Raw genomic sequence first — 23,345 nt, 5'->3', positions numbered from 1 at the left:
GACGCATAAAGAGACAGGGATATAATAAAGGAGCTGCACGGGAGCTGACAGATTTAAAATAGAGAGAGAGAGACAGTACAAAGGTGCAGTGCGACAAAGAGGAGAAAGGAAAAATGGGACAGAGAAACATGCAGTTTGAAGGGAGAAACAAAGAAAGAGTGGAAGAGAATGAAAGGGCAGGGGACGGGGAGGAGAGAGAGCGATAGAAAAGGGGATCTGACTTGTCAGGAACAGTGCTATTAATACTTCATAACCAGCGGTATTGAAAATTCCCAGTGAAGCGCGGCAAGGGCTCACTCATTTTGTTTGATGAGGCGAGGCTTCATGCGGACGCATTGAAAGGAGAGCCTGATTGCGCTCCCTGTCTACCTTAGCTTCTAATGAGATACCTATAAGGAGGAACGACAAGAGACGACAAGAAACAGCCCAGAACAAAGGAACCACCACGAGAATTACCATAGATACTCTTGAACCGCCGCCCTTCATCACTGCATCCAGCAGATAGCAATTTGTTCATTGCATGGATCAGGTTTAGGTTGAATGCTATTTACATATAAGAAAGATTAAACTGTTGGGAAAATAAGATGTAGCGGGTGATGTGAAGAAGCCCCAGTGGGCCAATAACAACATGTCACCTCACAGGGAGCCAACACAAGCCGCATGTTAAATATAAAGACAAGCTGATATCAGCATCCTGCCTCGGTTGACAGTAATTTGTTTGGAATTGATCTGCACGTTATATCGTTTCATTTGTTTCCTGTCAGTGAAGCGTTGTGAGTTTGAAATCTTTAAAGCGTGGTATTATTCCAGGTGACGGTACATAACAGTATCTCCTGCAGCAGGTTGGGTCCTGAACTCATCTTGGCCTCGATTCAGTAACGCTTAATTAATCCGTCTGGTCTGAGCTCTGAAGGTTGCCGCAGTGTGAAGAGGTTAAACGGTTACATGGGCCAGTGGCTCATATTCTGGACCAGGTTTGGGATGGACTCTGCGGAGCAGTAGATGAGAGAGTGCCAAAGCTTTAGATCAAGAATCCCCCACATGGATCCATGTTCAACAACTGACATCTGGTCAGAGTTTGGTTGGAGAAATCCCATCTGAACCAGCCTTTACCCACATTTAATATCTCATGGAAATCTATAATCCATTTCAGTGCTTGCTGCACGTAAGGTTTATAGCAATTGGCAGCTGCAACTCTACCAAATTTGACAAAGAAACTATGAGGTAGTGTAGTCTACGGTGCACTCCTATTATTCCTTTCCCGACTCGTTGTTAACGTTTTGTATTGTGACAACAAAGTCAGAAATGTGGGACTAAGTCCACATTCACAATCCAGGGAAGCATTCTCTTTGGAAACACACAAAAGGAAATTATGTAGTTTTTAGGACTCGACACAGCTGCAAAAGACGACTGCCAGAATGGTGATAAATTTGTCAGATATTACCATAAACATAAACAAAACTTCTCACATTGCATTGCGGTGCTAAGAATCTCAAGACTCTGCTAGCAAAACAAGCCATATAAAATGGCCCCTTACTAAACAGACTTCTCAGTGTCTTTAATCACTAAAACAGAAAAACACATCAAAAATTAAGCACATTGTACTAAATAATTTAGCCCTTAAATCATCATACAATGAGCAATAAGATATCTTGTCTCAGGATGGACCTTATTTTCTGTGTGACCTAAAACACATAACCAGGAAATAAACAAGCTAAATATAATGTACGTAAGTATGCTTTAATGTTGGTTTCTACCAGACATCTACACACAGTTGTATATCGTATATCTAGCTGTCTATTTGGAAGTGTGGAAATACTGAAAAAATGCAAGTTACTTCACAAATAATAAAATGAAATGCATCATGCAAACATACAGTGTATACAAATGGTGGAAGAAAAGCATCAAATTTCAAAGTTTAGAACAGCAGTGAACAATTCAACTATTCTCTCTCTCTCTCTCTCTCTCTCTCTCTCTCTCTCTCTCTATCTCTCTCTGTCAGGTGGTTCAGTCTCAATCTCAGTTCAGGTCAGCTCAGTATCAGAGAGGGAACTCCTCCTGGCTCATACCGCCTGCAGGTGCGCGTGTCGGACCATACCTGGCCTGATGTCACCTCCACCGCCCAGGTTGATGTCACCGGGCTGCGGCAAGAAGCTTTGCAGCACGCTGCCTCTGTCCGCCTGACCAGTGAGTCCCACACTTGTCATATCAAAATGTTACAATATCCAAATGCACATTCTGTAAATTAGAAAAAAACAAAACACTACAGCTATTGTTGATATTCAAAGCATTTAAAATAACTTGATGGCATCTTAACAAAAAAGGCTCACATTTGCATGCCACATTGGTTGCCACGGTAACCTCAATTGATGGGGCACGCTGTTGCACATCCCAGAGTGCCGTGGGGTCCCAGTTTCAGGGCTGTCATGTCCCTCAGGCACCATCATCACCAACAGACAGAGAGGCATGATGGGAAATAACTCCCAGTTCTTCTCCTGTCTTCTCTTGTCTTGTCTTCTGTTTTTTTTTCTGCCCCATCTTTTCAGACTTTGTGTTTTCTTCTTTCTATTACGCTGTTTTCTTGTCTCTTCCGATTTCCTTCTTCTCCTCATGTTTTTGTTCAGCTTGCATTATTATGTCTCTATCCGTCCACTGCTAGCTGCCTGTGAAGCTTTTTAAAACAAGCAAATACATCTGCCATACTCCTCTTCTTTCAGACCTGACAGTGGATGAGTTTTTCAGCAGTGGCAGAGGAGGTGAGGAGAGTCGGTTCTCCCGTCTGGGTCGAATGTTGGCTGAAATTCTGCAGACCTTGCCGGAAAATGTACAGATCTTCTCTGTGAGTGACGGCAGCCAACAGGACGAGAAGGCAGTCAGTGTTTGGTTTGCTGCCCACGGCTCGCCGTACTACAAGCCAGAGAAACTGCACGGCTACGTGGCTGCAAACAAAGCCAAGGTGAGCAAAGAGTGTTTAAATGATTTTAATAGAATTATTTGTGGATTTGTTGCTAGCAAGATTTCTTTCTGCAAAACTTAAAGTTTCTAAGGCCAACCTAATAACAATTTCCATTAATTTGAATTATTTCTTAATTCTACTTGACTGCAGTCTTATTAGTCTCCTAAGCTTTTCAGTATGAACCATGTTAGGATATTTACCCTTTAAAACAATGTAACTTTCAGTGATGACTTCAACTACTTGTCTCTTATGTGGATGGGTCTACTGTTGCTACTGTCAGTCTGTCGATACCTACCATTTTTGCAAATGCGACCAGTATCTCAGGATTTGTTTTAAAATGTATTTTAAGCAAGTTAGAGCAACAATAGGCAAGGATGAACTAATCTCAAAAGTGAGGCGACACGATCGAAGCATCAGCCAGATGATACAGTTTACTGAGATGTGACGCAAACCAACAGTGTTGGGCACGTTACTTTTAAAAAGTAATTAGTTATAGTTATTAGTTACTTCTCCCAAAAAGTAACTGAGTTAGTAACTGAATTATTCCACTATAAAAGTAACTAGTTACCAGGGAAAGTAACTATTGTGTTTTATTTAAAAAAAAAAAAAAAAAAAAAGTTTAAATACGTCTAAGAATTAGATTTTTTTTTCTGAGCGTAATGTACACTTCATGTGTACGTTCTTGCCTTTTACCTCAATGAGGTTAAAGTAGTGCCTATACTTCCACCTTTAAAACGACAACTTTGAATGCTCCAAACTCTCCATTGCTGCAGTCTATCTCTGATCGCTTGTGTGATACTGCTATGCGCGCGTTTGTGTGTAAACAACACCCGCCCAACTGCCCTGTCGCTGATTGGCTTACCATGAAATCTTACCCTACCTTAGCCAATCATCATCGCTTATGCAGCTACCCCCCCACCATTGCAGCTCTTGTGGCTGGCTGACAGCGGAAGTAACGCACCACATTTAACTGTCGATAACGGTAACAGCGTTGTAACGGAGGAAATAGTAATTGGTTAGATTACTTGTTACTGAAAAAAATAACGCCGTTATTCCCATCACTGCAAACCAAGCATTTACTGCAAGGAAACACCGTCCACAACTTCGGTTACTGCCACCAAGTTCACTGTGTGTAGCATCGTGCAACCCAGATGGAGCAGTAGCTTTGTTTCACAAATAGAGACATGCCTCTAACAAAAACTGACCAAAGACTTAACACCGTTACCACCTCTTAAACTGGCAAGATACTTTTCTGTCATCCAAAAAAAGACAGAAAAAAAACAGAAATAGGTGAGAAGCAGGTGAGGGAAAAAATGAGTTTCATATCTGCACATACAGGGTAAATTATCCATGAATTACATATCAATTAAACATCACATTCACACGTGCAGTTCAGCAGCCACTTAGAGACACTTAACACACAGAGTAAACCATATATACACATTCATGCGAGAAAAGGTTAAAGACGGGGGTTACATATTGACTCGTGGACACATCTTTCTACCAAGTGGCTCTTTCTGTGATACATTCCCACACATGCACATGCAAATTCCCATGTGCGCATGTATACATATATATATGAATATTTCAGGTCCATTAAAGGCAAGAGAGCTGCTGCTGGTCTAAGCACAGTTCTGCAAGAGGCAGGAAGGTGAGGACAGTGAACCGTGCAAACACACCTAACCACATACTGTTCATGTACACACAGACCACAGAGCCACGTCAGTTAATTAAACTCTTAGCTTTCTCCTTGATGAGGTTTAGTTAATATGACTGTTAAAAATGTCCTAAAATGACTAAAAGGATAACAAAAAAGTGACAAAATGCCATAAATCCAGCAAAAATACCAACAACATATTCAAAGAATGATATATTACAACTTAATGAATATTTTCAGTTCCTATGTCTAGAAATAAACTAAAAAATAGATTCAGCAGTATATTAAATACCTCATGACCATTGTTGAGCAACTAGCAGTCAGAAATTGTCTCTCTGTAACAGTAAACCTTTTGTCTGTAACGTTCCACAAAGTGAAGACAGTTTGTCGCCCAGAAATATTTACAGGGGAAAGATTGATCTCTTAAGATTGGTGCTGTTTCTCCTTGAGCTTGAAACCCAGACATGACCTCAGTGCGTTCTTTCTATTCTTTCTAGCTGTAGGAAAAGTTATCATCTCAAAACATTTAAAAAAGGCAAAAACTGTAAAATATTTTATGAAAACACCACAAATTCATGTTACAAAAAAATATTGTAAACGTTATAGTGTCAGACACGCTGCACTAGACTGCACTAGTGGTGTTCTTATAGTTTTGGAATTGTTTTGTTGTTTTACTCATGATTGCATAAAAGTGATAATAACCTTCAGCAGCATACACACTTTTATTCCACAAGGTTAGTGCATTTAATTAAGTCTAGTGCATACTATGTACTTTGTCTGCAATGCTAATTTCAAAACAAATATTTGAAAAATGGAGTATTTATCTGGGGTTTACAGACAGAAGCTTAAGTCCTGAAGCCATCATTTGTCCTGTCAAGGTGTCAGAATAGACGCAGTTATAAGGCAACTAGGGGAACTTGTTTCTAAAGACAGTCACAACTATTATTAAGTATAAATAACAGTACAATAGTAACTTTACATCAAATGCTGAAGAAGGGTAGAAATTTAATTATCTCAGGTTAAAAGAAAAATGTATCTTGGTTGATTGAAAACAAGAGTGTCAGATAAATACAAACTCGTTACAAAAGAATGACGATGTTGAAACTGTTTGGCTCTAGAGCCAAAAACTGAAGCCCTGCCTGCGGAGTGTAAGTCACTGTGGATAAGAGTGTCAGCTGAATAACTAAACTCCAAAAAAAGAAATACACACAGTCGGAAGGAGACAGGAAACCCTGAGGGACTGATGAAAAACCTCTCACCCATAAAGACAAAAACGAAAGAAAAGAATCAGGATGACAAGCTGGGAAACGGGTGAATTTGGCAACAGAAAGCAAATGACAGCAAAACTTTAACAAGAAGGGGAAATGACAGAGAAACACCAAAGTGCATAAATAACATTAAGGGAAATAGAGTAAATTCAGATATCACTGGTGCAGGTAGATATCAGATCAAAGACAACTGCTGTCATTCTCTGAAATTCTCTAATAAGTTCAAACGCAGCTCATGACTTCAATGCTGTGAGTTTATTTTGTTCCATATCAGTTTTAGTTTCACTTACTTTTGTTAGTTTTATATTCGCCATGAATTTAATTGACATTTAATATGAGCTGAAACTCAGTTTCAAATTAAAGTTTCAAATTCATTTAGTTTTTATTAACCTTGATTTGGTCCTATTTTTTTGTTTCAGTTTGCCTATTCCTATTTTGAACTTAATTTATTTTGTGCTGTACTTTCAATAAAATAGTTTGTCTTTGTTTTATGATCAACATAGTTTTGATTTAGTTTCATTTTGCTTTTACTGTTAGTTGACTTTCCTGTCAGGTTTAATTTCCCATTGACGTTTCTAAAACATGCCTTGTTAATGTTATTCCAGCCAGCTGGATGCTAGTTTTAGTTTTAGTGAGGTTTATGCCAGTTAACCCTTGTATTACAGTAACTACTTAGTTTCATTCAGCTTTATCATAACACACTTTTTATTAAACATATGTGCTAACATTCATTTTAATATTAGTTTGGTTAAATACTACTTTTATGTTTATTTAAGGCTAATGCCATTGTTAGCTTTAGTTACGGTTACCTGCCAAGGCACCACCACCCTCACGCTATCTTCAGTTAGTTTCATACTAGTGTCAATTGTGTTGGCATCATAATAATGTTGCTTTCATTGTTTCTTTATTTTTAATAATATTTGCTATATTTAGCTTTTTTATGGCTTTGGTTTCATATTAATGGTGAATCTAATGTTATTGGCAGATGGTTTTCATTTTTTAGCATCAGGCTAGCTTGTTTAGTTAGCTTTATCCCTGGTGAACTTCTGTTAGCTTAGTTATATTTTCATAAGTTCATTGTAGTTTTACTGTTGATGAACTGCATCCTAGGTTTCCATTATGCTAGGTTTATATAGTTATTTTTCCATAATTTATGTTGATGCTGGTTTTAATTTCATGTTTCGTTTTCTTTGGCATCATGCTAAGTTTTTGTTCTGTGCTAGGTTTAGTTACATTCATACTATTTTTTTTGCTTGCTAATTTGTGCCATGCTAGTTTACCAGTTGGTTTTCTAGTTTAGTTGTGACTAAAAGACCGTATGTTTTATGTTGTGTTTCGTGTACAGTTGGAGGCCATGTTGGGTGTGTCCATCTCTCAGGTGGGTGTGGATGACTGTCCATTCACAGACTGTAGTCAGTCCGGAGGCTGCAGCAATGAGGTTTCATTCAGCCAGACCCCAGTGGCTCTCAGCTCCGGTAACATCTCTCTGGTGTCACTATCGGCCTCTTCAGCGGCACAATGTGGCTGCAAGGGCCGGGAGATGATCCACCTGCCCTGCTCCGCTTACACCACAAACCCTTGCCTCAACGGGGGCACCTGTCAGGATGGACCGCTTGGATACCGGTAGGTACATAGAGATGGAAGGACACTTCTGTGTATATTTATGTATTTTTTGCAGTTGAATTCCAATTCTACAATGCATCCAAGATGAGATTAAATATAAACCAATCAAGTCATTACTTAAGTTTGCCTGTCAGTGCTCCCTAAATGAAACTAACTTCACAAAAACAATGTTACAGCAAGGAAAGTTTTTATTTATAATAAATTACTGTAACTCTTTTATTTTCCTTCTCTCACTGTGACAGCTCGGTGCTTCTATAATTTTCACCTGACAGCACTGATTAGAATTTTTCTAGCCGTGTGCAGAAGCTTCAAGTTCCTGACTGTCTTTCTGAAACAAGTTGAGACTGATTAGTAAATCTGTCAAACATTTTTTGAGGTTTAATCAGCGAGGTAGTAGATTCCTTGTAGAGTAATAACTCTCCAAAGCCCTTTTCATCTGGAAGAGATGCTGGAAATATTATGATGAAAAAATGATCTCTTTCTTGTCTCTCAGGTGTAAGTGTCCTCCTATGTTTGATGGCCCTGAGTGCCAGCAGACCAAGCACAGCTTCGGTGGCCAGGGTTATGCCTGGTTCCCCCCCATCAAGCCTTGCTTTCAGAGCCACATCTCCCTGGAGTTCCTAGCTGAGTCAGCCCATGGGCTGCTCCTCTACAACGGGCCGCTCGGTCTTGTCCAATCTGGGGAGCAGGAGGACTTCATCGCCATAGGTAAGTTTGCTTCTAAGGTGCTTGAGAGGGAGGAAGCTCCAGCTGAAAAAAGAGCTACGCTCATAAATCTTTCTTTATTAATAGCAGTTAATGAGGCATTTAACTGCATTTTGCACATATAACTGTTTCCCTCTTCCAGCTGTGTATTATGTATGTATATGAGTATTTCAGTATTTCTATTTGAGTTTTATTGCAAATATTTCGAAGTTGTAGAAAAAATAGTAAATTAGAGTACTGAAGTTTTGTCCCATAGTCAAAATATATTGATAATGAAACTCAGGATTTCTCAAAAGTGAGGCAAGCAACAACCAATCATCAAATCCTCGTTGTCAACTATGTCAAGACATTATTTACATACAGTATAAATAAATGGCTGATTCCAGGTTAAGACCAGGGGTCTTCTTAAGGTATAAAAGTGTCCCTTAGAAGCTGCAGTGCTCATAATATGATTAACAGATTATTCCTTATAGGTTCCAGATCTTGAAAGTAGTGTTTTTCTGAAGCTGGAATGTTATGGTTTGGGTTGACACATGAGTCTTTTAAAATTTCTATTGAATTAACCAGTGAACAAGAGGGAAATCCGTTAAATCCGTCTGTAATCCATCTGTAAAATATCTGCTGTACTTCACCGTTGGTTGACCTTTTATTAGAGTCCTTTACAGGTTGATTTACTGCAGCACCTATAATGATGCATCATGTTAAGTGATACCCGCAGCAACAGGATCAGGAAGTTATCCAACCCAGTGAGATTTAATATATTTTGCAACTGACCTAACTATGGTTCCAGGTCTGGTCTGATCTAGTGTACCTGTAAAAACTTCTTATTTTAAAGTTTTAATTGCTGAAATGACCAACTGACCAATGAACTATGACCAAACTAGTAACTTACATCAGTGTTTTATAATTTTATTGTATTTTCTTTCCTCCTCTTCTTTTGTGAGCAGTGCTGAGGAGTATTATGCTTCTGACACTGGCCAGGCTCTCCTCTTTCTATAAGAATAATACAAATTCTACTTGAAATGCAGTACCCGTTTGCTAAGACTTTAAATGTTATTATAACTTCTAAGCTGTATAACAAACATACTAATCTCGCAGTGCTGGTGGGAACATGCCGCTGCTCGTTCTTTTCAACAAACACAAAGCCTTTATCAAGCCGCTGCTGTAAAGACAGTTTCTCAGTGGATGAAGAGCTTCATAAACTCTAATGTCAGCTCCCGGCGGTCCTAATGTGGCGTTAACGGATTAGCCTACAGATGGCCTTTCAAACACTTCTTGCATAATCTTGTGGCATTAGAGTTATGTAATTATCGAACCCAGGCTGTTGCCGCATGGATCGCGTGTGGGGAAAATCAAAGATGGTCGCAGCATTGATTTCTCTGAAGCGTTTTTCACTTACGTGTTCAATAACGTGACAGGTCACACATCTGATAGGGACAGGAGTTGAGAGGATACTGGAAGATACACGCACACACAGAATTGATGAAGGGGGATTTCAGCAGTTGTTGATGGGATTCAGTAGCTTACACAGCAATACGAATAAGTAATGTCAAGGCATGCCTCAACTGTTCAGACACATCTTATTTTCAGTATAGCCACAGTTGTGCGGAATTTTATTTTGGGTTACCAGACAGCACAACAACACTCAGAGATACAAGGTTTTAACTCGACAAGGACGGATTTCATTGCCAAGAAGTGTCCTTAGTGCTACATTTGTGCGATTTTACTGTGGTTAGAAAAATAGAAAAGAAAAATAAGAATTTCCTCTCCATTCAGAGTTGAGGAACGGGGTTCCAGCTCTGAGCATAAACCATGGATCAGGAACACTGACCCTACAGCTTCCAGCTAAATCCACCATCACAGACCGACGCTGGCATCGCCTTGATATCATCAGTGATGGAAAGGTAACACAAAATGATGGATAGATGGAGAGATACATGGTTTGTAGGCTGGTTAAAGTGATGAATGGAGGGGTGATCTGTTCACAAAATACAGGTGACTGCAATAAGCTGCAGAATTTAAATGTTAAATGCATGCAGTCTTTGATTTTATACAGTCATGCATAAGTTAGTCCATGTTAGTTAAACGTGAATTAAGGAAACCTTGGAAAATGACAAGAAATCAGCAGAAACATCCTTAATTCTGAAAGAATAACAAGAATAAGAACTTGATAAATGTTGATATTTGCAATATGGGAAGTCTTGTACACAGAATAATTGGCTAATCAGATGGTAACATTAGCCGTAAGTCATGAGCACACCACTGCAAGGCAACTATCTTTAAAACCCACCACGGCTAACAGCTTAGCAACCACCTTATTTAATGGAAGAAATTCAAAGGCATAATGAAAGGGTGAGGCCACTGAGAATATCAACCTTTTCAACGTATCAATCCACATCTGCTATTTCTGACAGCATCACCAAACATTCTATCACAATTTGCGAACTCTGACCTTTCTGAAATGCCCCCTTAGAAAGCTGTGAACGAGAGTGGGGAAATCCAAATGGTCTCTTTTCATGAACAGACCTGAACCCATTTGAAGGCAGCAATTTTCTGTCTGTTCAGGCTGTCCAGCTGATCCTGGACCAGTGTGGAGGTGTGGTGGTGAATGAGGTGGAGGGTGCTGGAGGCGAGGCTCGGGAGACGGACGAGTCCAGCTGCAGAGCTGCAGGAGAGACACCTGGGAACCAGCAGTAAGAGCAAGGCTGGAGATGCTAGAGATGTTCCGGATGTCACTGCATATAATACTGAGATTTTAAAACCTTAATCTGGAAAATGTTATTCTTCTCCTTCACCCTCTCCCGCCTCTTCTGCCTCTTCCATCTCAATCTTTTTGTTTCTGTTTTTCTCTCTCTTCACTATCCCTCTGCTCCTCCACTGCTTTTTTTTTCCTACTCACATCTTCTCCCCTCCTACACCTCCTCTTTGTCATCCTCTACCCCATCTCATTCACATTTTGTATACTCCCTATACCTTCTTATCCTCGTCCTCCTGTTTTCTTGATACTCTTCCTCACCTCTGACTTGTTTTTTACCTCCTCACTTTCCTTCCTCCCCCTCTCTTTGTATTTTAACTTCATTCTCCACTCATCTGTCTCTCCATACTCCATATCCGTGCCACTTCTCTTCTTTGTCTATCTTCCCTTTTCTCCTGATTTTGTTGTTCTCCCCTTCCCCTCTGTCTTCAATCATTATTTTCTTTCTCCTGCACAGGTATCTGAATGTGTTCCAACCTCTTCAGTTGGGAGGGGTGAAGGAAATGTCTCCTCACCGACGTTACCGCAGTTTCACCGGCTGCATCCGCAACCTGGTGGTGGACAGTCAGGTAATGCTACTGTGTGTGTGTGCGCTTGTATTATTCATGTTCTGGGGACATAAATCTGTTTACACAGTCAAGCTGTGGAGTCCTGCCTCCCCTGTGAATCATTACATTTTAGTACAAACCTTTTTAAGATTAGAATAAGGTCAGATAATGTCGTACTTCCATCACTTCAGGCAACAGACAGCACCACTGTGTGTGTGTGTATGTGTGTGTGTTTGATGGCAGACATCATTAACATTTCCTGTGTGTGTGCTTCTTGCCTTTAGAAGCAGGTTTAATGTCTGTTGGTCTGCATCTGTGTGTATTTATACATGCATGTATTCACTCCTCACAACTCCTTGGTCGGTAGCGTGTGCGTCTGTGTGTATTGTATCTGTGTGTGTGTGTTTGTGTCTGTGTACCATGGGGACGGTGGTCCGACAGATGGTGGTCTGTGCTTGGCTCATCAGCCAAGGCCAACATAACAACCTCACAGTCCAAAATGTAAAATAAATGAAAAGAACCTCCCTCTTCCCCCTCGTCCTCCTGAAACTCAGCAGGCTGCTGTGGCTCCTTTGCTGCCGAGTGAAAACCTCAGCAACCTCCCAAAGAACCCAGAATATTCCCCAGGAAAGACTTCAGCCAGCTTTTAGATGAGAAGATGACACTGTGCATTAGCATCAGCCCAATACAGCAGCAACTGTCTCAGTGTACCCACAACCCCTTGTGATTTGGGATTGTTTCCTGTAGTCAGTTGAGAGGTTGGGATCACATTTTTACTCTTTACGAGGATCACCACAGTTGTCATGTTAGAGGACTAAGAGTACTGCTGCCTTCAAATAGAGGCTGCATTTTGTATGACACACATTTGGTTGGGCTTTAAGAGGTTTAACAATTTAATACTTCCTGTTTTTCAACAAAAAGGGTCATTAGCAAAAGTAATAGATGAAAAATGTTTAGCACTTGTTGTGTGTTGTTGTGTTTAGTACTTTTAATTGATAAAAAAAACAGCAATGGTAGCGTTATAATACTACTTTGAATAACGAGAAAACAATCGAAAAACCTCACATTAATAATATTTAAAAAATATAAAGGATGAATTCATAAAAACGTTCGTGGGGTTATGACGTTCTTGTGCTGCTTTTCCTTGCACTTCCCTACGCTTGCTGTACTACTGTTATTAAACTAAAGTAAAAGTGTTCTATGTGAAGTGGAGCAGTTTAGCTAAATGTTGTCAACTTCACTAACTCTTCCTTATAAAATACTTGATGTATTCAACCACACACAATGCCATTCTTCCAGTTAGCAATATTAGACATCTTGTCTTCAGGGAACACCCAGGAGAGAGCAGTGATTGGCGCTATTTGGGTTAAGAATCATGTATTACAGGCATATTTGCATATTTACAAGCTATTTTACAGGCCTCTTGGAGCAGACACAATTGACAGTTGTCACATTATAGATGTATTGACACAAGTGTTTTTGTCAAACTACAGATTTAATACACTTGAGGCTTCAAAGAAACACCTAAGTAGACATCCTACTGCTGCTGCTGCATTTTCATGTCACTACAGTCACAGATGAGAACATCCACCTGTCCATCCTAACCTTTGGTCCATAGTGAACGATTCTTAGAGGATGAATTTTAATGTTTATTGATCTTCTGACCTTTACTCTAGTACCTCCAGGTTTTGTCCAACAGGACAATATTGTATCTTGTATAGCGTGAATGTCAGATCAGTACAAGAAGAGTGCTGCGAGATTTACTGAGCACATTCATGCTCCCTGAAGAAAGACCTTTTAAATTTTTGGATATTTCACAGCTTCAAAAATTTGTATGACAAAAGAGAGCTGCTTTCAGAACCTTAAAAGAAAGAAGAGAAACATAAAGAGAAACATAATCTCCAGTTCATGTTTTTCTTTGGTCTGTAATCAGAGCTGGTTCCTTGATCCCGTCAGAAAAATTCAAAACACATTTTGGAGTTCATGCATTAAGGTGGATTGACACACCACAAAATGCAACCACAGTACGCTTGCCAACTGAAAACAATGGGCATGTTTGGAAATTCGGTGCATGTCTAATTCAGTCTTCTTGCATTTCACACTGAAAGAAGGAGAAATGCACAATTTCTAATCTAATGTTGGCCGTGAATGCATCTTTGATTACATTACTGGATCTTGTATCACTGGGCTCTTTTACAAAGCATGTCAACAAAGTGTGCAGGACTACAACAACCTAACAATTTCTCTTACATCATGCCTCCTTTCATCCCTCAGGTGTATGATCTGGCATCTCCAGGTGAGAGTGTGGACAGCACGCCAGGATGCAGGCTTACAGACGGAGTGTGTGTAACGGCGGCCGGTCCCTCTTGTGGTGTTCACGCCTCCTGCTTTGCTGAGTGGGGCTCCTTCAGCTGCGAGTGCCACCCAGGGTACATTGGACACAAGTGTGACATGGGTAAGGGACAGAGTGTATGTGTGTCTGATTTTCATTGTGTACCGTTACACTTCTCACTGAAATCTTGGGGTTAATGTAGAACTAAATTTAAAGTCTTTAAATTTTCAAACTTTCCCTCTGGAAACGTACACCGATCAGCCATAACATTAAAACCACTGACGAAGAAGAAGCAGCCTGACACAGACACACACAAAAACAGTTTAGGAACAACTCAAAAAACATGAAGAACAGCACAAGGTGTTGACCTGGCCTCCAAATTCACTAGATCCCAAACTGATCAAGTATCTGTGGGATGATCCACTGAGGCCCCTCCCCTCAACTCATAGGACCCAAAGGCCCCCACTAACAACATTCTGTTGCCAGACACCACAGGACACCCTCAGAAGGCCCATGTCCATTCTCTGATGAGTCACAACTGTTTTGGAGGCACAAGGGATACCTACACAATATTAGGAAGGTGGTCATAATGTTATGACTGATTAGTGTAAATGGCTATGACAATCTTGTGCAAAGAAAGCCTTGTGTCTAACAAATCCCAGGGATGTCTGTCATCCTCAATAATCAGTCTATTTGTCCAAACTTTAATACTGCATATGCAGAATGGTGAGATCTGAAAATCCTGGTAAATTTAATCCTTCACACGTTCGTCATGTGTTAAACAGTTTCCTCCTTCTTTCCTCAGCCGTCCCAGAGTTCTCCTTCGACTCGAACAGCATGGTGCGTTTTCAGCTCAGGGGAGGTGGCAGCTCTCGACGCACCAACATCCAGCTGCTCCTCCGAACCAGAGCCACCTCAGGCACTCTGCTGTCAGTGACATCCCGGGAGGCCAACGAGTACATTGTCCTGGAGGTCAGTACAACACTCTGACCTTTGACACATGACTTCTGTACATAGAAATGAGCTGGCCTATATTACAGTTTCAACAGTATTCACATATTAGACCAGACTTAGGTTTTTTCTTTTTTTTAGATTTAAGCATTTACTTGTCTGATATTGTACTTATTTGAGCTGTACTTGAACTTTGTATTTTATGTTACTACAAATCACAAGGCAATATTACATTTATCAGAATCAAAATCAGCTTTAATGGCCAAGTATGACACATACAAGGAATTTGACTCCGGCAACTTTCCTCTCTAGTACAGAAGCATCTTAAATAAGTGAAATAAAATAAAATAAAATAAAATAAGATAAAAATAGAATAAATCTCAATTTGTACACATAAAATATAGGATAATATATACACCAAACCAGGGTTATTGTACAGTGAGTATATACAACAGTGCAGAGTTATTGTTTGTTGTTCATGTGGATGGACTCACACTCAGAGTTCATCAGAGTGACAGCCCGGGGGAAGAAACTGTCCTTGTGGCGCGTGGTTTTGGCATACAGTGCTCTGTAACGCCGGCCTGAGGGGAGGAGTCTAAACAGGTTGTGACCAGGGTGTGAGGGGTCTGTGGAGATTTTCCTTTCCCGCTTCCTGACCCTGGACCGGTACAGGTCCTGGATGGAGGGAAGATCGGTACCGATGATCCTCTCTGCAGACCTGACTGTTCTGTTTTATTACTTCACACTTCTGACAGTTTTTGTTATGTTACTTTTCTGGTTAGGATTTTGTATGATTATATCAAAAATACATAAATAATTACATTAAATACTAGAGACAATAAAAATTTATTTTTTCTACCATTTTACAGATTACAGAAGAAATACAATCACAGATGTCTGTCTGATTTGTCTGAAGTCCCGCTAAACTGTCACAGACCTTCTGAATTTCTCAAACTTTTTCCCTTAAATAACTCTCAAAAATAAAATAATTCACAGTGAAATCAGAGACAAGTCTTTAAAATGTAATATAAACTTAATAAATTCTGCTAAACAAACAACCATTTACTCCTTTCTCCTCTCTTCTCTCTAATGGATAATAATAGTAGTTATGGATATCCTCTCTAAATAATGCATATAGAGAATCTGTCCTGTCAAAGCAGAAGGTGTCTTTTGTTTGTTGAATCTGGCACAGAAGCAGAAATGAGGTGGACATTACGTGAGGACTGGTGAGGGGATTTCTCTTTTAACATGAGGGGTTCTTCTCTCACTCAGATTATGGAGGGTCATGTCTCGGTGCGGGCCAACCTTGGTGACGGGGCTCATGCGCTGCGACTTCCCGGACAGAGGGTCGACGTCGGGCAGTGGGTCCTTGTCAGCCTTAGTCGCCATGACAACATGTTCACCCTGCGGCTAGAGCAGGGCGGGGGCTCGCGGGAGGTCCGAGCCCGTCTGGGGAGCCGCAGGGAGATCGTGGTTCACCCGGCCAGCCTGATGGTTGGCAACGGACCAAGTGCAGGAGACAATGCGGATTTTCAGGGTGAGATCTGGATCTGATCTGGATTCTGCTGTTTTCAACAAATCATTTTATTTACATGGACGTTTTGAATTGAGAACTAACCCTGATGCACCTGACGGTCATAATGAGAAGTTATTAAATGACTGAAATACTAAAATAAGTGTACTTTATTTGTATTAGAATTAGTTTTTTATGATACTTTAAAGAAAGCATTAAATTATGTATTGAAATGTTGGTTTAATTATAGTATAGTTTCACTATGGATTTATAACCACCACGACTTTTAAGGCCAAGAGTGAAATACATTTTCTCATTGCTAAACTGAACATTTTCTCTTCCAGGCTGTCTGCGGGACGTTCGTTTCAACGGTCAGGTCCTTCCTCTGGACGGGCAGAGCAGGGACTTGATGACAGTTCTGGAGAGGCGGGGCGTCACCTCAGGGTGCTTCAGCGATGCCTGCAGCAACCAACCCTGCCGCAGCCCTCTGCGCTGCATCGACCTGTGGAGGAAACACCAGTGCAAGTAAATGACACATAAACACAACTGGTACACATACATAAGTTCCACTGAAGTACAATTAATTTACTCTTGTGTCATATTAAGTCAAATATTCAGGTGTGCAGAAAGTTTTTCAAGTTTTAAGAATTTATTTCCATTTCCATTCACTCATCTTGTCATCTGTCCTGATCTCCATCCTCTCTCAGGTGTCCTGGCACTCAGGTGATGGTGACAGACGAATCGGGTCACCAGCGTTGCGTGCCGTCGCCCTGCGGACCTTCCTCCTGCCGTAACGGCGGCATCTGCCAGGCGCTGTCGGAGGACAGTTACCGGTGCCGGTGTCAGGAGGGTTTCAGGGGTCAGCGCTGCGAGCTGGGTCAGGTCAAAGGTCAGCGGCTTGCAGCCCTCAGCCCCAGCTCCATCCTGGCCATCAGCATGTGTCTGCTCGTCTTCTTTGGTAAGAGAAGAAAGTATTTAATACAGAAAATTTACAGAGAATGATTTGAGATAAGCTGTACTCAACTTTTTGTGTCAGCTCAATGGCACTGAATGGTAAATCAAACTAATGTCTGTATATGTACATATACCTACATAATACATAACATACATAAAAGTACATGCATTTCCTGTCAAGTTTGGTTGTATATTATTAGTTTAAGTCTGTTTGTCCAGCTAGAATCCCTAAATTAATAATTTTTTTCATCTGACTGAGTGCAAATCATGATGAGTTATCTCTGATGAACGTCAACTTAATTTAGACTCTCACCATCAGATCAACTTGAATGAAACTGATTATCTGAGCTACAAGCTGGAAAAGGGAGATATAGAAATACATACATGTACACACACATTGTTCCTCTCATGACCTTTTGTTTTAAACTTGTGTCATAATTTGCGGATCAATCATTTTCCCATTAGCACTGATCATGAGCATAGAGTCAGTGCTGACGCAGAGAATTCAGTTACATAAATGTTACATAACGACCAGTTGTTGCATTTGTAGCTGTTGATATATAGTCTAATCTATTTAACTGTTACGTCTGACGAATGGATTGTTGCTTCCCCCAGCTCAGTACCAACTGTATTTCCTCAGCTATAAGACATTTCTCAACGGCTCTGTTAATACAAATATGTTGGAGGTGATTTTACAACAGATGTCCTTTTGAATCTGACCTTGTAGCTCCAAATGAAAAATCTCTGGAGTCTGTCCAACTCTGATACCCCTCCCTCTAGAGGCCTCATTTGTTTTTCACCTGTTTGTCATAATTACACTAATGTTCCTAAATGAACTTAGTTCAGATTTATTAAGGCTAAATGACTCCACAGAGCAGCTTTAATGAGCCCCTGCCAGAAATGTACAGGAAGGAAATGAATGTCTGCCCCGGTGGTGCAGCAGCACATTCATGAAAAGATGCATATTTATTCTCTCCTCTTCTCTCTTCGTTCGTTCGTGTGTGCGTGTGCCTATAAAGCGGTGCTGGTGGCAGTGACGGTGTGGAACCAGAAAGGCAGCAGAAACAAGTTCAGGAAGCGAGGAGTTTACCACATCCCCGCTGAGCACGAGAGCTGGGAGGACATCCGAGAAAACATCCTCAACTACAATGAAGAGGGAGGGGGGGAGCAGGACCAGGTACACAAACACACACATTATATTTCACGTTTTACTTGACAATGTGTATTTTAAATAAAGGACCCTGCACACTGTCAGGAGCTTGAAACTGTAACACTTTTTTGACAGCGAGTTGAGCCAGTAAAATTGTCTGCTTGTGTTGTGTGTACAAACACGCACACAGACATGTACTTTGAGAAGGATATAAAAAGTTCATATAAAACTTAAAACTAAAGTAAATAGGGCTGCAACAACGAATCGATAAAAATGATTACTTTAACAGCTCAGAGATGTTCAAGGAGCAACCTGTTTATGCACTTTCTGCTCTGTCAGCTCTGTTTTTGAATAAAGGGTTGGAAATTAATGCTTTTTTTGTCCGATTCATCGATTAATCGAAAAAATAATCGACAGATTAATCGATTATTAAAATAATCGTTAGTTGCAGCCCTAAAAGTAAATGGTTTTTATCAAGCCCACAGATCTAATACTTGTTTTAATGCTCGTTGCGACATAGTTTCTCTAAATAAAATCTGTCAGAAAGCACTTAATTGTTATAAATTGTTAGGTAAATATGTAAGTGATTTTTCAAATGTGTGCATTATTACTTAATCTCCTGGATCAGTGACTATATATATAAAGATGATTTCCCAAAGAGTGCCTTATGACCCACGGTGCGGAGGCTCTTGCCGTCGCAATCATGTTAGTACCTGACTCCATCTAACTCCTTAAAAGGCGAGGTTAGGTTTAACCCCGTGAAGGCCACGTTGATGGTTATGCATAACCATTATAACAGAGAAAAATAAATCCCCCGTGCAGAGAACACAACCTTTTATTTGTACCAGCCTGTAAACATTGGACATTTTCCCAGAGGTCTGTGGGGACTGACTCACTATTGGAGCCGGCATCAAGTGGCCATTAGGGCAGCTGCAGTTTTTGGCATTTTACATTTGCTTCATTTTTCAGCCCCGTTAGCTGCAGCCCATGACAGGGACTCACAATAGTCTCACAGACCAAACCAACCTCCTCCTTTTCACACTGTGAAGTGTTGAACTATCTCTAAAATTAGCTGAGGAGTCAGTGTGTTCATTAGTGTCAAACCGGAATGCAACACAAGCTGCAGCTTTTTTTGACAGGAAATGTCTACTTATTTGCTGTTTTTTTTGGGGGGGGGGGGGGGGGGGGGGGGGGGGTATTAGATTCTAGATTCAAGATTCTTCTCTTGTCATATACTCTGTAACAATGCAGCATCATTACCAGTAATGAAATTCTTTGTGCATGGAGCCCATTCAACTTCACAGAAGCAAAAATAGAATAAAAAACAGAATAAAAATATGTGACAAAAAAAGATAAAATATATAGAATAGAAATGAAATAGAAACAGAATAAAAGTAGAGTTGTGCATGTGTATGTGAGTGTGTGTGAGGCAACTCAGCAGTTCAGTATCCTGATGATTGTTAGTTAGAAACTGTCCCTGAACCTGCTGGTTAGATTCTGGGTGCTCTGGAGCCGCCTGCCAGATGGCAGGAATGTAAATAGTCTATAGCTGGGGTGGCTGACATCAGAGGATCTGCTATTATAAGATTATCCTTTTTATTTACTTCCCTTTTTTGCTGATGGATTGACAACATGCAATTAAGCCTTGCAGCCAGAACTTCACCATTATTGTTGTTGCACCATAACCATTCAGCTACATGTTTACACTTGACTGCAGAACATTTTTGGACCACATTTGCCCCAGAAGAACATGATCTTGTCTTGTAGTTATGTTCACTTTTTCTCTTGTAAACATTTGTGTTGATGTAGTGGGTCTAACTCCATGTGGTGTTGTACATTGATCAGGGATTATGCTGCCTGGGTCTAGAAGACAGCAGCAACAGAGGCAGCATTCACGTCGTCTCTCTTACTTCTCCTAATTCTTTGGCTTGTCAGACAAATTCACATTTTGGGGACCACTGGAGAAACTGGAAATATGTACTCCAGACTGTTAATGTGCACCCTTCAATATAAAGGATTCTGCATACTCTAACAGGAATTTTTAATGATCTATTTATAATTTAGTAATTGCATCACTACGCTGATGTAAACATTATCCAATGGGTGCAGACTTTGTTTAAGATGCAATAAGGACAGTCTAAATGTTTGCTCTGAAAACTTGAGGTAGTATCATTTTAGTACCCTTCATTTATCTCTTCCTCTTTCTTCTTTTCAGAACGGCTATGATATCACAGAGCTGAAGCGTCCGCTGTGCTCCAGTTTGTCTCAGTCGTCCTCCTGCACCACCGCCCCGCTCATCAAATCCTCACCAGGCTCTCAGGAGGAGGTCCATCCGTCCAGTTCCTCGTGCAGCTCAGGAGCCCCCTACCTCAGCATCCCGCATCACCACCACCACCACCACCAGCAGCAGCAGCACCCCACCAACAGTGACGCAGCCTACGCCAACTGCACCGCTCACGCAGGCAGAGATGTGGAGACGAGCCAGATAGGCGGCTACGTTGACGCCCCGTCTGGCTCGCGCTCCAACGTGGACTTTAAAAGCTACGTGGCGCGGATCATTTGGGAGGCAGACAACGACAGCGAGGCTTTCCCGCCGGACGCCTACCACGTCTGGTGCGTGGAAGGCTCCGGGTCGGCGGCGGGGAGCCTCAGCTCACTGGGGTCGGCTGTGTCGTGTAGAAACATGGAGGAGGAGGAGGATGATGACGAAGGAGGGTTTGTTTACGACAGGCTGTCGCGGTGGGGCCCAAAGTTTCAGGCGCTGAGCGAGATGTACGACCGGCCCCAGCTGGCTCTCACATACAGGGACGCCATGGCTTACATACAGAGGAGCCACAGCCATGACCCCCTGCCTCACCACCACTAGGGGGCACTACACAACCTCCAACAAACAGGTGTTTATGTGGGTAGAAAGGAACAGAGTGCTGCGTTCATGTCAAATCTAAAAACCAAAAAAGGCAAGGATAGCAGCTCCTCACTAAATTATTTACCTAAAATCTAGTTATTATCATTTATTATTTAAATCACGTTAATGAGAATAAAAATATGTCATATGTATTTACCCGTCATCAGCTGATTTCTTTAATCTAGAATTATAAATTCCACAGTTTGTGGAATCTAAAAAAGTCTTTGTACAGATTGGTCCAAATATTTGCTAATTTCTTTAGGCTGATTAAATGCCAGACTAAGGTTCACATCAGGGTTTAGTGGAGCAAAGCTCTTGACATCCAAACACTGCATTAATTAAAAATAACGAGGCACAGGGAAGCAGTTAAGAGCAGAAAAACAACGAAGGTAGCAGGAGAAGCAACTGGACGAACAAAAACTGGTGGCATACACAGTGTTGCATGTAGTGACAAATGACCAGCCATTATGTGTCAACTTATAATGTTTGAATTAAGTTGTTGCACCCACAGTTACAGCAAAGGAACTACCAGAAAGATGTCAATCAATCAGAAGGCGCGTTCGACTTGATGCAGATCTGTCTGAGTCTGACTTGACGTGATGCATGCTGGGTAGAACAAGTTCATTTTAACCAATCATATTCGAGATCTATGAGCATGACAACCCAGCATGCATCACGTCAAGTCAGACTCAGACAGATCTGCATCAAGTCGAACGCGCCTAGAGCCTTGAAAATGGGTCAAATTGAATCAGGTGAAAACACCTTTTTGGACGCACGCAGATTCTGATTGGCTGCTTCAAATAGCAACTGAAAATCCTCAGCTGTGATTGGCTGCTGGCTCTGATAAGGAGCAGGACAAAGCAGACGATCTGTACGCCTGTGATCTGTAAGTCATTAGGAGCCAGCAGGAAATCACAGCAGAAATGTGAGGAAAGCCAAATTGCTGATCGTCTCAGATGTTATAGATCACAACTGTTTGCATAGATTTACCAGTAAACACATTATTTTGATTGCATAGTTAAAAAAAAGACCATTTTGAGTTGTCTGTATTTAGTGTGAACCAGTTTGCTTCTACGTAGTTGTTGATTTTTTTTTATCTGGCAGTAAATTAGTTTGATTTAATTCAAAGTATCCCTGCGTCACTATAGCAGTGTGCATTATTTTTAGATGGATAACAAATTTATCAAAGCTTCAAAACACAAGTAGTCTCACCTCACCTGTACGATGTTTACGGTAAACACGTCTCTGTAAATCAGATGTGACCTGAACGCAGCTGCTCACTTCCTTTGTGTAGTAAAGCAAAGACACGTTCGGGGCCGGAGGTTCATCCTGTGGTTCTCGTGTTTCTAAACATAGAAAACAAGACGCAGGACGGAGACGTTAGCTGTGGTTCAAAAGCTTGAAGTAAAAAAAAAAAAAAAGCACAGAGTAAACTTCTTATTGGTTCTTTTACCAGCTTTACATACAGTAAGAACCCAACTTTATTTATATTGCTTTTATTCCCTCCTTTAAAAGCAGCTCTGTGCATTTATTACATGCTTTTTTCTTTCGTGCAGTTTTTTGGGCCGCTGAATGTTCTTGGAAAATGTGAACTTCCAGGGTCAAAAGCTTGTTTTCTGGAAGAGCGTGTGTTCAGAAAGGGTTCAGGGTGAGCAGAGCTGGGTGTCAAAGAATTATTCTGGTTCTTTTAAAAAACACTGACAAGATTAAGGCCTTGATGTTGAAAGTCTCACAAAGAGAACCCAAAGTTCTTCTTTAAGGGCATTTTAATGCAGCACTTCACTCTTTCTATCTGCAGTTTAGTTTTGACCCCGTGACACAGCCCAAAACCTGCAAATAAGAAATCCTTTTCCACAGAGAAAGTCTCCCAAGGGCAAACTTTTCTTGTGGAGTCATATTTTCTGAAGAAATATCTAGTCGCCTCCCTGCTTCCTGCATTTCCACAGATATTAATCAGACCTCAGAAAAACCCAATAACCAGCTAGTAAGTTTTCTTTTCTACCCTCTTGTTGCACTAGTAGGTGATTC

At 40.9% G+C, this 23,345-nt stretch overlaps 1 protein-coding gene across 1 annotated transcript in view; it reads left to right on the top strand.

The window, feature by feature from the left end:
- LOC311497223 (neural-cadherin) overlaps nt 1–21,376 on the top strand; it is a 125,636-nt gene extending 104,260 nt beyond the window's left edge. The window contains exons 21-34 of the mRNA XM_084557420.1: nt 2,003–2,187; nt 2,718–2,956; nt 7,227–7,504; nt 7,998–8,212; nt 9,986–10,113; nt 10,775–10,902; nt 11,422–11,533; nt 13,787–13,967; nt 14,650–14,816; nt 16,068–16,332; nt 16,653–16,833; nt 17,016–17,266; nt 18,282–18,439; nt 20,628–21,376. Coding sequence (XP_084413546.1) covers nt 2,003–2,187; nt 2,718–2,956; nt 7,227–7,504; nt 7,998–8,212; nt 9,986–10,113; nt 10,775–10,902; nt 11,422–11,533; nt 13,787–13,967; nt 14,650–14,816; nt 16,068–16,332; nt 16,653–16,833; nt 17,016–17,266; nt 18,282–18,439; nt 20,628–21,278 — 3,139 coding nt within the window. The 3' untranslated portion in view covers nt 21,279–21,376. The remainder of the gene's footprint in view (nt 1–2,002; nt 2,188–2,717; nt 2,957–7,226; nt 7,505–7,997; nt 8,213–9,985; nt 10,114–10,774; nt 10,903–11,421; nt 11,534–13,786; nt 13,968–14,649; nt 14,817–16,067; nt 16,333–16,652; nt 16,834–17,015; nt 17,267–18,281; nt 18,440–20,627) is intronic.
- Nucleotides 21,377–23,345: the final 1,969 nt, after the last annotated feature.

This window comes from Chelon labrosus, assembly GCF_963514085.1.
Source record: "Chelon labrosus genome assembly, chromosome: 12".
NCBI lineage: Eukaryota > Metazoa > Chordata > Actinopteri > Mugiliformes > Mugilidae > Chelon > Chelon labrosus.
This window is presented reverse-complemented; position numbering and strand designations above follow the sequence as displayed.